The sequence below is a fragment of the Periplaneta americana genome, chromosome 10 (genome assembly GCF_040183065.1).
Source record: "Periplaneta americana isolate PAMFEO1 chromosome 10, P.americana_PAMFEO1_priV1, whole genome shotgun sequence".
NCBI classification, from domain to species: Eukaryota; Metazoa; Arthropoda; class Insecta; order Blattodea; family Blattidae; genus Periplaneta; species Periplaneta americana.
In genome coordinates, this window is record NC_091126.1 from 130,053,541 (window position 1) to 130,066,651 (window position 13,111).

At 35.6% G+C, this 13,111-nt stretch overlaps 1 protein-coding gene across 2 annotated transcripts in view; it reads right to left on the minus strand.

The window, feature by feature from the left end:
* The window catches only part of Hem (Nck associated protein 1 Hem), a 155,724-nt gene that overhangs the window by 111,248 nt on the left and 31,365 nt on the right, over positions 1–13,111 (minus strand). For both annotated transcript variants that reach the window (XM_069838143.1, XM_069838141.1), the window contains 2 exons: positions 12,302–12,417; positions 3,906–4,128 (listed from right to left, as the gene is read on the minus strand). In XM_069838143.1, the coding sequence (XP_069694244.1) occupies positions 3,906–4,128; positions 12,302–12,417 (339 nt within the window). The remainder of the gene's footprint in view (positions 1–3,905; positions 4,129–12,301; positions 12,418–13,111) is intronic.

Here is a 13,111-nt window from a genome sequence, read left to right on the forward strand (position 1 = left end):
ATCTCCGTCAAATCCATTTTAATATTATCCTCCTATCTACACCTTGGCCTCCCCAAAGATCTTTTCCCCTCAGGTCTTCCAACTAACACTCTATATGCTTTTCTGGATTCATCCATACTTGCTACATGTCCTGCCCATCTCAAACGTCTGGATTTAGTATTCCTAATTATGTTAGGTGAAGAATACAATGCGTGCAATTCTGTGTTGTTTAACTTTCTCCATTCTCCTGTAACTTCATCCCTCTTAGCCCCAAATATTTTACTAAGCACCTTATTCTCGAAGACCCTTAACCTCTGTTTCTCAAAGTGAGAGTCCAAGTTTCACAACCATACAGAACAATCGGTAATATAGTAACTGTTTTTTTTAATCTAACTTTCAGCATTTTTGGGAGCAAACTGGATGACAAAAGTTTCTCAACCGAATAATAACAGGAATTTCCCATATTTATTCTGCATATAATTTCCCCTCGAGTGTCACTTATATTTGTTACTGTTGCTCCAATGTACTTGAATTTTTCTACTTTTTCAAAAGATCAATTTTATATTGAGGTTTTGTAACAAGCTCTTTTTTACGGTAATGGGTTGTTAGTCCTTCGCCCAAACCCCAAGCTGGAGGACCACCACTTATCAAATTTCCGCGACTGTCTGTTCAATATATTTCAGTTATTCTAGCTGCCAATATGGCGAGCCGCAATTTGTCTGGTATCGCTTTTCTCAGTTGTGTCTTTCTTCGAAATAACTGACGATACAGAAGTTATCAAATTCTCCTGATGGTTCACAAAAATTCCTCGTTAAAGATATTTTCTATCATATCTCTGCAATAGAAATTAATATTTAGTTTTAAATGGCTTTAATTAACTTGGCAAACAAATGAATAGTCATATTTTTATTAATCATTTATAAATTCCTATTAAGATATTGTAATAACATTAGAGTCGATATATTGTGAAATAATAAAATCGTTCCCACGTTGGAAATGTTCATAGACAAGTTACATATATTAAATGAGAAATAATGTTATATCAGCAAATTCATCTCGTCCGATTTTTGTGTATAGCTTCATCCACCATCTTTTTTTTTTCCGAGGCTTCCGACTTTTTTTGTGTGATATATTACCAATAGTTGTAATAACTAAGAGCACACAGAGCTGATGCAGCTGCAATTTCGGTAGCTTCCATCGTGTACACGTCACAACTGAATGCCTCGCCTCGGCTCGGCGAGAGTGTGGACGGGTACATTGCTCGCATCAACACGGTTTACGCTCGCCGAGTGGCAATCGGGTCGACTCGGCGAGAGTGTGGAGGTAGCATTAGAAGTTTCACCTGTATATTTTTCTTGATTTTACCACAGAGAACATTCATAAAAACTAAGTTAATTACAGTGAAATCAGTTCCGTTAACGATGTATCCTGTAACAATTGAAAGTCTATTAAACATAAACTGCTCTAATTTCTGTTGCATCCATGATATATTCATGATTCTTTTTCTAAATTGCTGGATTTAAGTTACAGCAGGGTCTGTAGTAAAATATCTGCTGTGACTAGTGTTTCTAGCGTAAAAATAAATATATTATAATTATACTAATTTTAAAAAAAGTTGTGCATTTTATTAATACTCACTTATTAACTTTATAGAAAGTTAAAATTATGTCCTGAGAAGTTCAAGCTCTAGTCTGATAAATAGTTTAATTAAAAAACAAATCACCATCAAATAAGTTAAACAGTTTTAGAGCTATCACTGTTTAAATTAAGCAATGTATTGTAAAATCAATACTCCAAGAAATATGGGAAAAAGTTTTAGTCTACCTGGGCTCTTTAAATCTGCAGAATTTTACTAAATGTTTATTTCTCGATAACTAATTATCAGATTTACATGAAACAAATCTAAAAGCATAAGTACAAAATGACATCAAATTTTAAAAAATGACAAAAATGACCATTGTCAGCCATTGCAAATGTCGAGTCATACATTATTACAATTATATAAATACATATTTGTACAGTCAATTAAGATAACTGTTTAAAAATAACCAAAATCCTGTTATACTTGGCTCGGAAACATGACGGCCTCTCTTCTTGGAATTGGTAATCTCTCATAAACCCCCATCCTCTACTCAACCCCTAGCCGCGTGGCAGAAATACAATAGATCCCAGCATTGCCAAATCTAGTAGTCATTGCCTCTACCTGTTGGGTTTCACCCATTCTCAGTGTCTTTGTCGATGTGTTGTTTTATACCGTTGTGCGCTTCAATATGTCTAATTTATTCCGGCCATGATTAATGAGTGTTGGAGTAGATGATCCGCAGCCAGGCCTCCTGATACACCTGAAGATTCAGGACCATCACAACAAGAACAACAAATAACACCGTCGAAGAAAACAGAATATCTTATTTGCAGAGGAGTGTAGCTAAGAAAACAAAGTGTTAAAATTGTGTCTAACGTTAGAAATTCTATCCATAAAGTAATCGAAAGTTCAAGCAGTTTAATAAGTATAAATCTTAATCACTTAACATCGGACGCAACCGGCGGAGTTGGATATATGGGCATAGAAATTAAGAATTACGGTTCACCAACTAAAGAGAAAATAAACAAATTAAAACAGAATTCGGTAAGATAGACGATTTTATAAGTGATTTACTTCGCCGAACAGTATGTGAACAGTACGCGAAAGAGATATCGCCAACAGCAACACCGTCCTTAGCAACCTACATAATGACATTATTCACAGCAGTGCTTAAAAGTTTTCTAACTTACAGCAGTGAATTAAATGTTTTTAAATCACTCTACATGACAACCAACATATTAGCAATAGTAAAATGAATATATATGAACTTCTTCGCCAACAACACAGTACAAAGGAAAGCCCTACAATTTAAAATTAAATTTACATACCAGTAATGAATAAAATATTGTATAGCATACTAGAGTAAACAGATTTTACGCGTCAGTGGAAATTATCACCCAAGGTGAAGCTGATAAAATCTAACTTTACTCTTTTGTGCTATAAATTCTATAACTATTCAATGATCACAGTTTCAGAAAATTTTACCAGCACAACATTCTTAATTAAGTTTAAAATTCTGGAACTTCAATAACATGAGAATTTAACACTTATTATAGAAGTCTGCATTTTTTTTTTGTTTATTTAGGCAAAACATGTTAGTGAAAATATAAATATAAAGTGTTTTTAAAATAAGTTTGTTCATTTTTATACCAATTTTGTTTTAGTAATTATAAATTAAGGTATATTTACAAAGATAATATAGTCTTTCTGAAAATCGCGGTTTCACGGAACACAGTTTGAAAAACGTTCGCAAATCACAATGACTTCAAGAATTGGCAACGCGGCTAAGGGTTTATCCCTTGCGCGTGCCTGCAGTTAATTGGTGAAGGGGATGAGGGAAGGTCGTCATGTTTTCGTGCAAAGTATATATAATTTGTCAAGACCGACTGGCATGGAATCATATTGAGAATTCAGAAGCAAAACACTTTCATGTCTCAGAGGTGGCAGTGTTGAGGATAGTATTGTATGTATACTTTGACCTTCTGTTATAATACAGTGGGGTTTTGATTATCATTATTAACTTATTCTATAAAACTGAGACAGTTTTCGAAACAATGCTCAACTAATCATTTAAACCCAGGTTACAGTTACTATTTGTTCCGAAAATAAAGCCTACCTACATAATGGCTCAGAACAATACTATCGTAACTACTACTACTAGCGCTGCTAGTAACACATGATGACAACAGTTAAAAGTAAATTAATTAAATACAATTACATCATGAATTAATATGAATCATAAATTGTTAGCATTGTTACAGAAATAAATCATTAAAAAGAAAAAGAACTGATAAGCTAAATACATTTAAATTTAATGTAATAAAAAATCACCACCAACTCTTACGCTTTCTGTATGGCTTGAGTGTAGCAATCTTTTACTTCGGATATTCTTTTCCCATATCCTTTGATTCCATCAAAGAAGCTTTGTATGTATGCATGTACGTATAACACTTCATCACGGAAGAGAGCAACGACCCAACTTGATTCTAATGCACTGAGCCACAATTTACTGGGCCAGTCCTGTGGTTTGTCCTGACCTATGACTTGGTGGCACAGCATGAATCCAACTGAAAACATACACAACAAAACAATCAACACAAAGTGTGTTCCAAAGCTATGCTCTAATTACAGGCACATGAACTGCTCTGCTTAACTGCAGTTAAAAGCATTACTACTTTTTATTTTATTTCAAGAACAGAAACTAAGGGTAATTAACCTAGTTTTTTTATTATTATTTTATACATAAGATGTTATTAGCAGCCACAAAATGGACTACATCTCACTAAAAGATTAAAAAGCAATCAGAAGTTTTTAGCAGAATGAGAAATTGAAAGTTCATTTCTTCCAGCCTCCTTCAAAGTACACCCTTTGACATGGAAAATGGTCCTCTCCTGTAGCGTAAATTTGTCCGTTGTTCAAGCAAATGCACAATTCACATGGCAAAAAATTAACTATCAAGGATGAAGTCGTAGTAGCAGGGAAATATTTGTATGCCACGAAACGACAATTCCCAAAGAAGCCCTTGGGGCTTAGTGATAGAGCTCTTTCTTCTCGTTCCAAAGACAAGTGTTCAAATCTCTATATGTAAAAAGCATGCATGTAAACATTGCCTACACAATGATTCCCGAACCATTCCATGTTTGGGACCTCATTTCTGAACAGCGACCAATTTTCATGTCAAAGGGTGTACATACTGTAGTTCCCTTTTGCAGCTATATAATCAAAACAGTTGTTCTGTGACATTTAGAAACATTCCCACTTTATTTTTGCAACTTGTCAAGTATGCACTGCAATTTAGTCCGAATTTCAATAGTATTCTTAAAAATCAGTATCTTTTCCATATGGTTCTCCAATCTAACAATTAATATACATATTTATATATATAAATTTTAAATTATGGTTTATTTAACGACGCTCACAACTGCAGAGGTTATATCAGCGTCGCCGGTGTGCGGGATTTTTGTCCCACAGGAGTTCTTTTACATGCCAGTAAATCTAATGACATGAGCCTGTCACATTTAAACACACTTAAATGCTATCGACCTGGGCCGGGATCGAACCCACATCCTCGAGCATACAAGGCCAGCGCTATACCAAGTACGCTACCAAGGCCGACTATATATATATATATGTATCTATCGCACTTGGCGAAGATTCTCTTGCGAATACTGAATCAACGTTTATATTCTAAGCTGGAAGAACAGTTGGAAGAAGAGCAGTTTGGCTTCAGAAAGGGAAAAGGTATGAGAGATGCAATTGGACTGCTATGGACAATCGGCGAAAGATACCTAGAGAAGAATAAAGAAGTGAATATAGTATTTGTGGATCTAGAAAAGGCTTTTGATAGACCCAGGTTCAAATCCTGGTTGGGGTTTTTCCGAAGTTTTCACTCAACGAATTAAAGCAGAATTGCTGGGTAACTTTCTGTGTTGGACCTCTGACTCATTTCGTCATTATTAATTCATATATCATCTATACCACAGTTCAGGTTAAGTTCACAGTGTGGCGTGCTGTACTTATACGAGAGCATGGCTGTTTGGCTACCCAATTATTCACAGAACAGGAGTGGTGAGCATAATAAGCCTCAGGCTGCAATGTAAGCCTTCAGGTCCCTCGTCCATACAAGAGGAAACAATTTGATGATATATGCATTCCACAGTTATCTAGAATAAACTGAATTGGCAATGACTTACCCAACATTCACTTTATTTTATTATAATGACTTAAGTTCCTGTACCTGTGGAGTAACAGTTAGCATGTCTGACCATGAAACCAGGTGGCCCGGGTTCAATTCCCGGTCAGGGAAAGTTATCTGGTTGAGGTTTTTTCTGGGTTTTCTCTCAACCCAATATGAGCAAATGCTGGGTAACTTTAGGTTCTGGACCCCGGACTCATTTCACCAGGATTATCACCTTCATCTCACTCAGACGATAAAGAACCTAAGAAGTTGATAAAGAGTCGTAAAATAACCTACTAAAAAAAAGTTCCTGTAGTTTAATATATCCAATACTGATTTGTGGTGTCAGTGATATAATTTATTTATTTTACAGTTGAAGATAATCTCTCTTTCTTTCTCCAAAAAGGAGAAAGACAGACATACAAAGAGAGAGAGAGAAGGGGGGGGGACACATTTCACAATGTTAAATTACAAATGAACTATTTAAAAATCACAAGTAAAAGATAAAATTCTTGTAAATTCTGTTACACAATACAATAATTGATATGTAAAGTCCGTGAAAATTAAAAAAAATTAGCTGAAGAAATTTTAAAATAAACAATACGAGATTATGCATTACGTATGTACACAATAATAATTTAAGAAAAATCGCTTGAGCATCACAGCTGAAGTCATTATATTTCTGCCACTATCAATTGAAGTTTAATACACATGTACTTTTGTAGTTTCTATATTTGTATATATTATAATACAACAAAATCAACTTTACAGGGAATTATACCTGAAAGCTTGATTTGCGTATGCCATAGCTGTGTAACAGTTATACTGTTATACACGACGTATGTAGTGATTATTAGTAAGGAATTTACACGCGACTTATAAACGAGCTACTCATTGTATAAGTATACGACAGTTAAACGTCTGTATACAGAGTTTTTATTAGTAAGACCGTTAATGTAGTGTGAATATTTATAATTTAAATATGTATTATTTGACATGTCAATACTGTATTGATTAGGGCTGGTTGAGGAGACCAGCAAAAACAAAACAATCTACATTCTACCTTCACAGTAATTTTAATATCCAAGAAAACGAAATATAAACTAAAGAAAAGTGATACTGCTGTGAAACATCTCTGTAAAACCACTCCTATTAAGAGACCACCCACCTTAGAGATTGATTTTTTTTAGAACCAATGTACAAACGTATAAAACACTTGTATTTTCACTTTCATTTAAGGACCACCCCTCCTCCTGATCACCAACCAGATAGTGAATAGCAGTTTTTTTTTTTAAATTTACCACTTTAAAGAGACCAGATTTCAACATCAAAGTATAGTATTATAATTTTAAAATTCAGTAGTTTAATGCATTAAAAAAAATCTAGGAACTTGATAAGGGTACTTTACTGTACTTTGCAAGTTTAAAATGAAATTTGGCAACTTTCTTAACTATTCATGCTGAATGTCCCATCCTTTAATCCTCTAAGGAATGTGGAAATTTCTAGTGAGAAAGAAAACGTTCTTGAGGAATGCGACTGCTGCACATGGCCTTCAGGCTCGAACCACGGATTGCACTGGTCATTTTGCGCCAGATATAAAACTAACAAATTCTTACTAATTTCGACCTCCTGAATTAAAAAAAATAACAAGAAAATGTTCCATCAGTTCGGGTTTTCGAGTTGCATAATGTAATTCATTTTCTACGCATTTTATTTAAAAATCACCGTATTCCTTGTGTAATTATCTTGTTTTACAAATGTGACAGCCCATTATGTGAAAACAATATTAGGATATATAGGTCTCCAGGTTTATTATTTATTTTAGTAGGTTATTTTACGACACTTTATCAACATCTTAAGTTATTTAGCATCTGAATGAGATGAAGATGATAATGCCGGTGAAATGAGTCCGGGGTCCAACACCGAAAGTTATCCAGCATTTGTTCATATTGGGTTGAGGGGAAAATCCAGGAAAAACCTCAATCATGTAACTTGCCCCGACCGGGAATCGAACCCGGGCCACCTGGTTTCACGGCTAGATGCGCTAACTGTGGTCTCCACGATATAAGCACTTGTAGAAATGGAAATTATTTTATTGCCCCTTTTACGAATCTATTTGGAGAAGGTGAAACAGATTCGCAGTATGAATTCACTTGAGTTTACATGATTTTACTTGAGATGAGTATTTCTTTCACTGTGAGCTTTAATGACATTACTGTAGTTTATATTTTGCAATAGACTACCCTATCAAAACTACCTCTAGAAGCGGAAATTGTTTTATTGCTCTTTTCGGTTCCAATTGGAGAGTGAGAAACAGGTTCGCCATTTGAAATTGCTTCAGTTTACCAGGAGATTTCCGTGGTGTTAGTATTCTGTGTAAGATGTGTATTCCTTTAAGGCGTGATTTAATATGATATTCAAGATATTATATGTGCGGATATGAAGATTGTAGCACTGTTTCTTGGAATGCAATTAGGCTATACAAAATGTTGCTGCTTTCTGTGCGAATGGGAGAGTCACGTTCGAGATAAGCATTATAAAATAAAAGAATGGCCAATACGACAATCACTAGAGCCAGGGAAGAAAAATATTATACAACAACCTCTTGTACCTCAAAGTAAAGTAATTTTACTCCCTTTACACATTAAGTTAGGGTTAATGAAGAATTTTGTTAAAGGGATGAATCATTAAACTGAAGCATTTAAACATATACAGGAACAATTTCCTGCTATTAGTGACTCAAAAATAAAAGAGGGAGTTTTCAATGGACCACAAATTAGGGAAATAATGAAGGACAATCACTTCGAATCTTTGTTGGAAGGAAAAGAGAGAGCCGCCTGAATTGCATTCAAGGAGATTGTATTAAATTCCCTGGGTAACTATAAAAGTGAGAACTATGAAGAAGTAGTACAAAATTTACTGTTGGCGTATGAAACTATGGGTTGTAACATGTCCCTGAAAATTCAATTTCTTCACTCCCCGAGAATTGTGGCGATTTCAGTGATGAGCATGGTGGACGCTTTCATAAAGAAATTTCAACTATGGAAAAGAGATACCAATGACAGTGGAGTACCAATATGCTAGCAGACTATTGTTGGACTCTAGCTCGTGTTGTACCTGATGCCCAGTATAAAAGAAAATGAAGAAAAAGAAAGCTGTAATCCTTTGAAAAGTGAGTATTTAACCTTACTGTTATTATATGAAGCAGTATTTTGAATAGATATAAATTCGAAAATTTCTCAAAAACCGTAACGAACTTTTTTTTTTTATTGTCATACTCGTATTCAGGAGGTTCGAATTATATATAAAACATGTAACACATGCCCAGCACAAAAATAAAGTTAAAATTTGTTACGCAGTGTTACCTGTATGGTATTTGCTACCTTGTTTAATAGTTTCACTTCTTGTGTTGTTGTGTAAAGTTGCTACGAGCAGAAACGTGTTCAGTAAAATGAGAAGAATATTATCATTGGAGATTCACGTCTAAGCGATTCGCGAAAGTGAATGTAGTTTATTTGAAAGAAAATTTGCGTAAAAATTTAAAAATTCAATTTTAAAATTGAAGGACAAAATTATAACAGAGTGAAATTCCACTGAATGACTGCAAACGAAGAACATATAAGTGGACCTTCTAATATCTGGAAGGATGGTTTAGAGTAGGGGTGAAACGTGCTACGAGATTTTAAGACAGTGTCTACCCAACTTTATCTGTGTTTATAATAATTAAAATTCTAACCTACATTAATATTTGGAGTAACGACATTACAGGTTACATCGATCAGTCAACATGACTTCATTATTGTAAGCCAGCTTGCTTGCTGGTGCCGTGCTCTTACACAACATCAGACGTGTTGCCTGGGCTGTTGTAAGGAGAGGAGATACAACTTGACACTGTCTCTTCAGATCTTCGGTTCTGCCATGGTCGACTCTACAGGCACATGCATAGCACATCTCGCCATCAAACCTATTCCAAATGCTGTGAGACATTCCCAATATTGTCTCAGTTCTCTCATATCTAGCATGACTGGTAGGTAACAGTGTACCAATGAAAACTTAATTTCTAGTGCGCTGAGTGTTAATGTTATGGTGGATTATTAGTTATCAGTTATGTTATAAAATATGTGATCAAAGCAATTCTGATTCAATTTACTTTTTATTAAATACAGGTTTCTCGTCCTCAACTTATGAACAAAATTGCGACACGAAAAATCGAAAACATACTCCCGATTTAAATACACTGTGTCCGGGACAAAATTTACCAATAAGAAAGTTTAATAACTCGCGTAATAATGGAGATAGGAAAATGAAATTTGCAGCAAATGAAAGAGGGACATTTTAAGTTTTATGTGTGATGTTGGCAACATTTGGTCAGTGTTGTTGACATAGCTGTAATTAAAATGGCGTTCACAGTGCAACAAAAAGTTCAATGCTGCTATTGGCTTGCCGAATTCAAGTTTCCGAAGATAGTGGAGAGAATATTTAGACAACAGTGGCCTGAGAAGCAACCATCAGAAAGGCACACAATAACAACTTGGCATAGAAAGCTTCTTGAGACCGGTTCTCTTGTACAGAAAACACTACGCAGGAAGAAAGTGACAGAAACGCAAGTCGACAGAATTCAGCAAGCTTTCCAAAGGAGCCCATGTAAGTCTGTTCGCCGTGCCAGCAGGGAACTTGCAATTCCAAAGTCAACTATCCACGATGTTCTGCACATGAGGTTACGTCTGCATGCATACAAGATTCAATTGGTTCAAAAGTTGAAACCAAACAACTTGCCTGCACGATATGATTTCGCTAGTGACATGCTGTTGAAAATTGATATTGAAAATGGATATCTGCAGAAGGTCGTATTTAGTGATGAGTCCACCTTCCACGTCAGTGGGATCGTCAACAGGCATAATTGTCGCATCTGGGGATCAGAAAATCCGCATGTAGTGAGGGAATTGGAAAGAGACAGCCCTAAGATTAATGTTTGGTGCTGACTTACACATGAAATTGTGATTGGACCGTTCTTTTTTGTGGAAAACACTATCAATGGAAATGTGTATCTTGATATACTGCAAAATTACGCCATTCCTCAAATTCCACAGGGATATGTTTTCCAACAAGACGGAGCTCCACCTCATTATGCATTACATGTTACAGATCACTTGAATGAATGCTTTCCTCAGCGATGGATTGGTCGAGGTGGATCTACAGCATGGCATCCCAGATCCCCAGACCTAACCCCACTGGACTTCTTTTTTTGGGGATACATAAAAGACATTGTGTACAAGACTGTAGTGGCAGATTTGGAGGATCTACATCGGAGAATTGTCGCTGCTTGTGCAACTGTCACTCCAGAGATGTTACGAAACACATGGCAAGAACTTGAATATCGCCTGGACATCTGTCGTGCTACAAGAGGTGCACACATAGAAGTTTATTAGTGGTCATTCGAAACTTTGGAAGTCCCTTTGTCAATTCCCGCAAACTGCATTTTCATCCATCAATTATTTGGTGAGTTATTAAACTTTCTTATTGGTAAATTTTGTCCCGGACACCCTGTATAAGTAAGAAGGATGATAATGTGAACAGAAAATTGAAAAAACAATGGTATTCAAAATACAGAGTGAATCAAAAGTCTGGAATCATATAAATATCTTCCATACGCTTGATTTTCGATTACTGTAGGTGTTACCAGTATTTGTAACACCAAATGCTTTACCAGAGACATATTCGATTCTAGCCCTCAGCTATCTCAAAAGCCACCATTTTCAATGCAAATTTGAAATTTGAAATGGAAAGGGGGTCATGTAGGTACTCAAAATCACGTGAAATTTTTTGAGAAAAACAATGGTGCAATCCGTTTTGAGATATCTCTAATAGTTTTCAAGTTATTTAAAGATCATTGTAATAATGACACAAACATTAGTTACTGCATCTACAGATATTTTGTAACATGCTACGGTACTAAGGAGGCTTTGGAAAAGGTGTTTTTATGCAATTCTGGTAATTAAATTTTCCTGCTTTACTGTTTGGTTAACCTGTGACAGTTTCAGTGTATTGTTGTGATTATTTGAAGCTTTCCTATAACAAAATTTCGTGATTTTCGTGATGACATTATCGAAAGAGGAAAGAATTGATATCATTCTTCATTTTGGTATGTTAAGCCACAGAAATGTTGCAGCGGACTGGACGAACAGTTCCCTGGACATTGGATTGGTCGACGTGGACCAGTAGAATGGCCGGCCACGTCTCCAGATTTAACACCCCTTCATTTTTTCTTGGCAAGGCCAATGCTATATTGACTACGCTACCGAGGGCGACTTCTTCGCACATTTGTGTATATCACAATTAACCCTCTGAAAAGCTTTCCTTTCCTGAATGTGGACCCAAAATTATGTTTCACAACTGCAGAGACAATTCCTCCTCTACCTTGATAATATAATTCCTGAAACCTGTACCTAAATCCGACTCCTGTGCCAATTCTCGATCTCTTAACACAATCACAAAATCGCAAATATTGTTACAATAAGAAACAAGACAATTTTTTTAAATAAATAAAGGGTGGAAAAACTCACATATGATCCATCTTTCCATGGTGTCGAGGGAGAGGTATTCACACGACATCGTGGCTGTTTGTGAAGGTTTCAGTAATTGTCCTGGGTTTCCAACAAGACTAAGCTTTTGATCTGACCTGTAACACAATACATTTTTTCGTAATTATGATCTTTGCAGAAATGCAATAAGCAGTACAGCCCATACATGAAACTCAAATAGGCAGATACAATTAAATTCAAAACAGTATGAAATTAACCTCTGACTTTTCACCATTTTCTTTAGTAGTCTTTTTCAGTATAAGCAGTAATTGCATTTAGGTATATGAAACATATCTGTGGCAAGTTTATTTATAGTACATATAATTTGATGAGAAATCTTCTGTAATTTGAATTCCTCCAAACCCTCGCCTAAGACATGTGCACAACATAAAATTTAGTTACTATAGCAACACTGTTTTGTTATGCTGTGGTGTTTTCATTTGCCACGTTGCCCATACAGCTACTGTGTTTTCCACCTGCTTTCACTAACAAACGCAGTGCCATACAGTAGTGACAGTTGCGTGTTAGTTTATCATCTGCACTCGTGTGTGAAGGTTGAATTAGTAGTGTTGTGTTGTGTGTGTGTTCGGCGCTGTTGCAATGAGTGTTTTCATTATGTGAACGTGTGTATATGCTTACTACTTACAAAAAATACAGAAAATCTTGTGCCAGAACACGACAGAGCTTGTGTAACAAATTTCCAAATAGACCCATGCCTAATGCCACTACAATAAGGTGGTTAGCCAAAAAATTCAGACAGACAGGTTCAGTAAATGCAAATCTGGCTTTCAG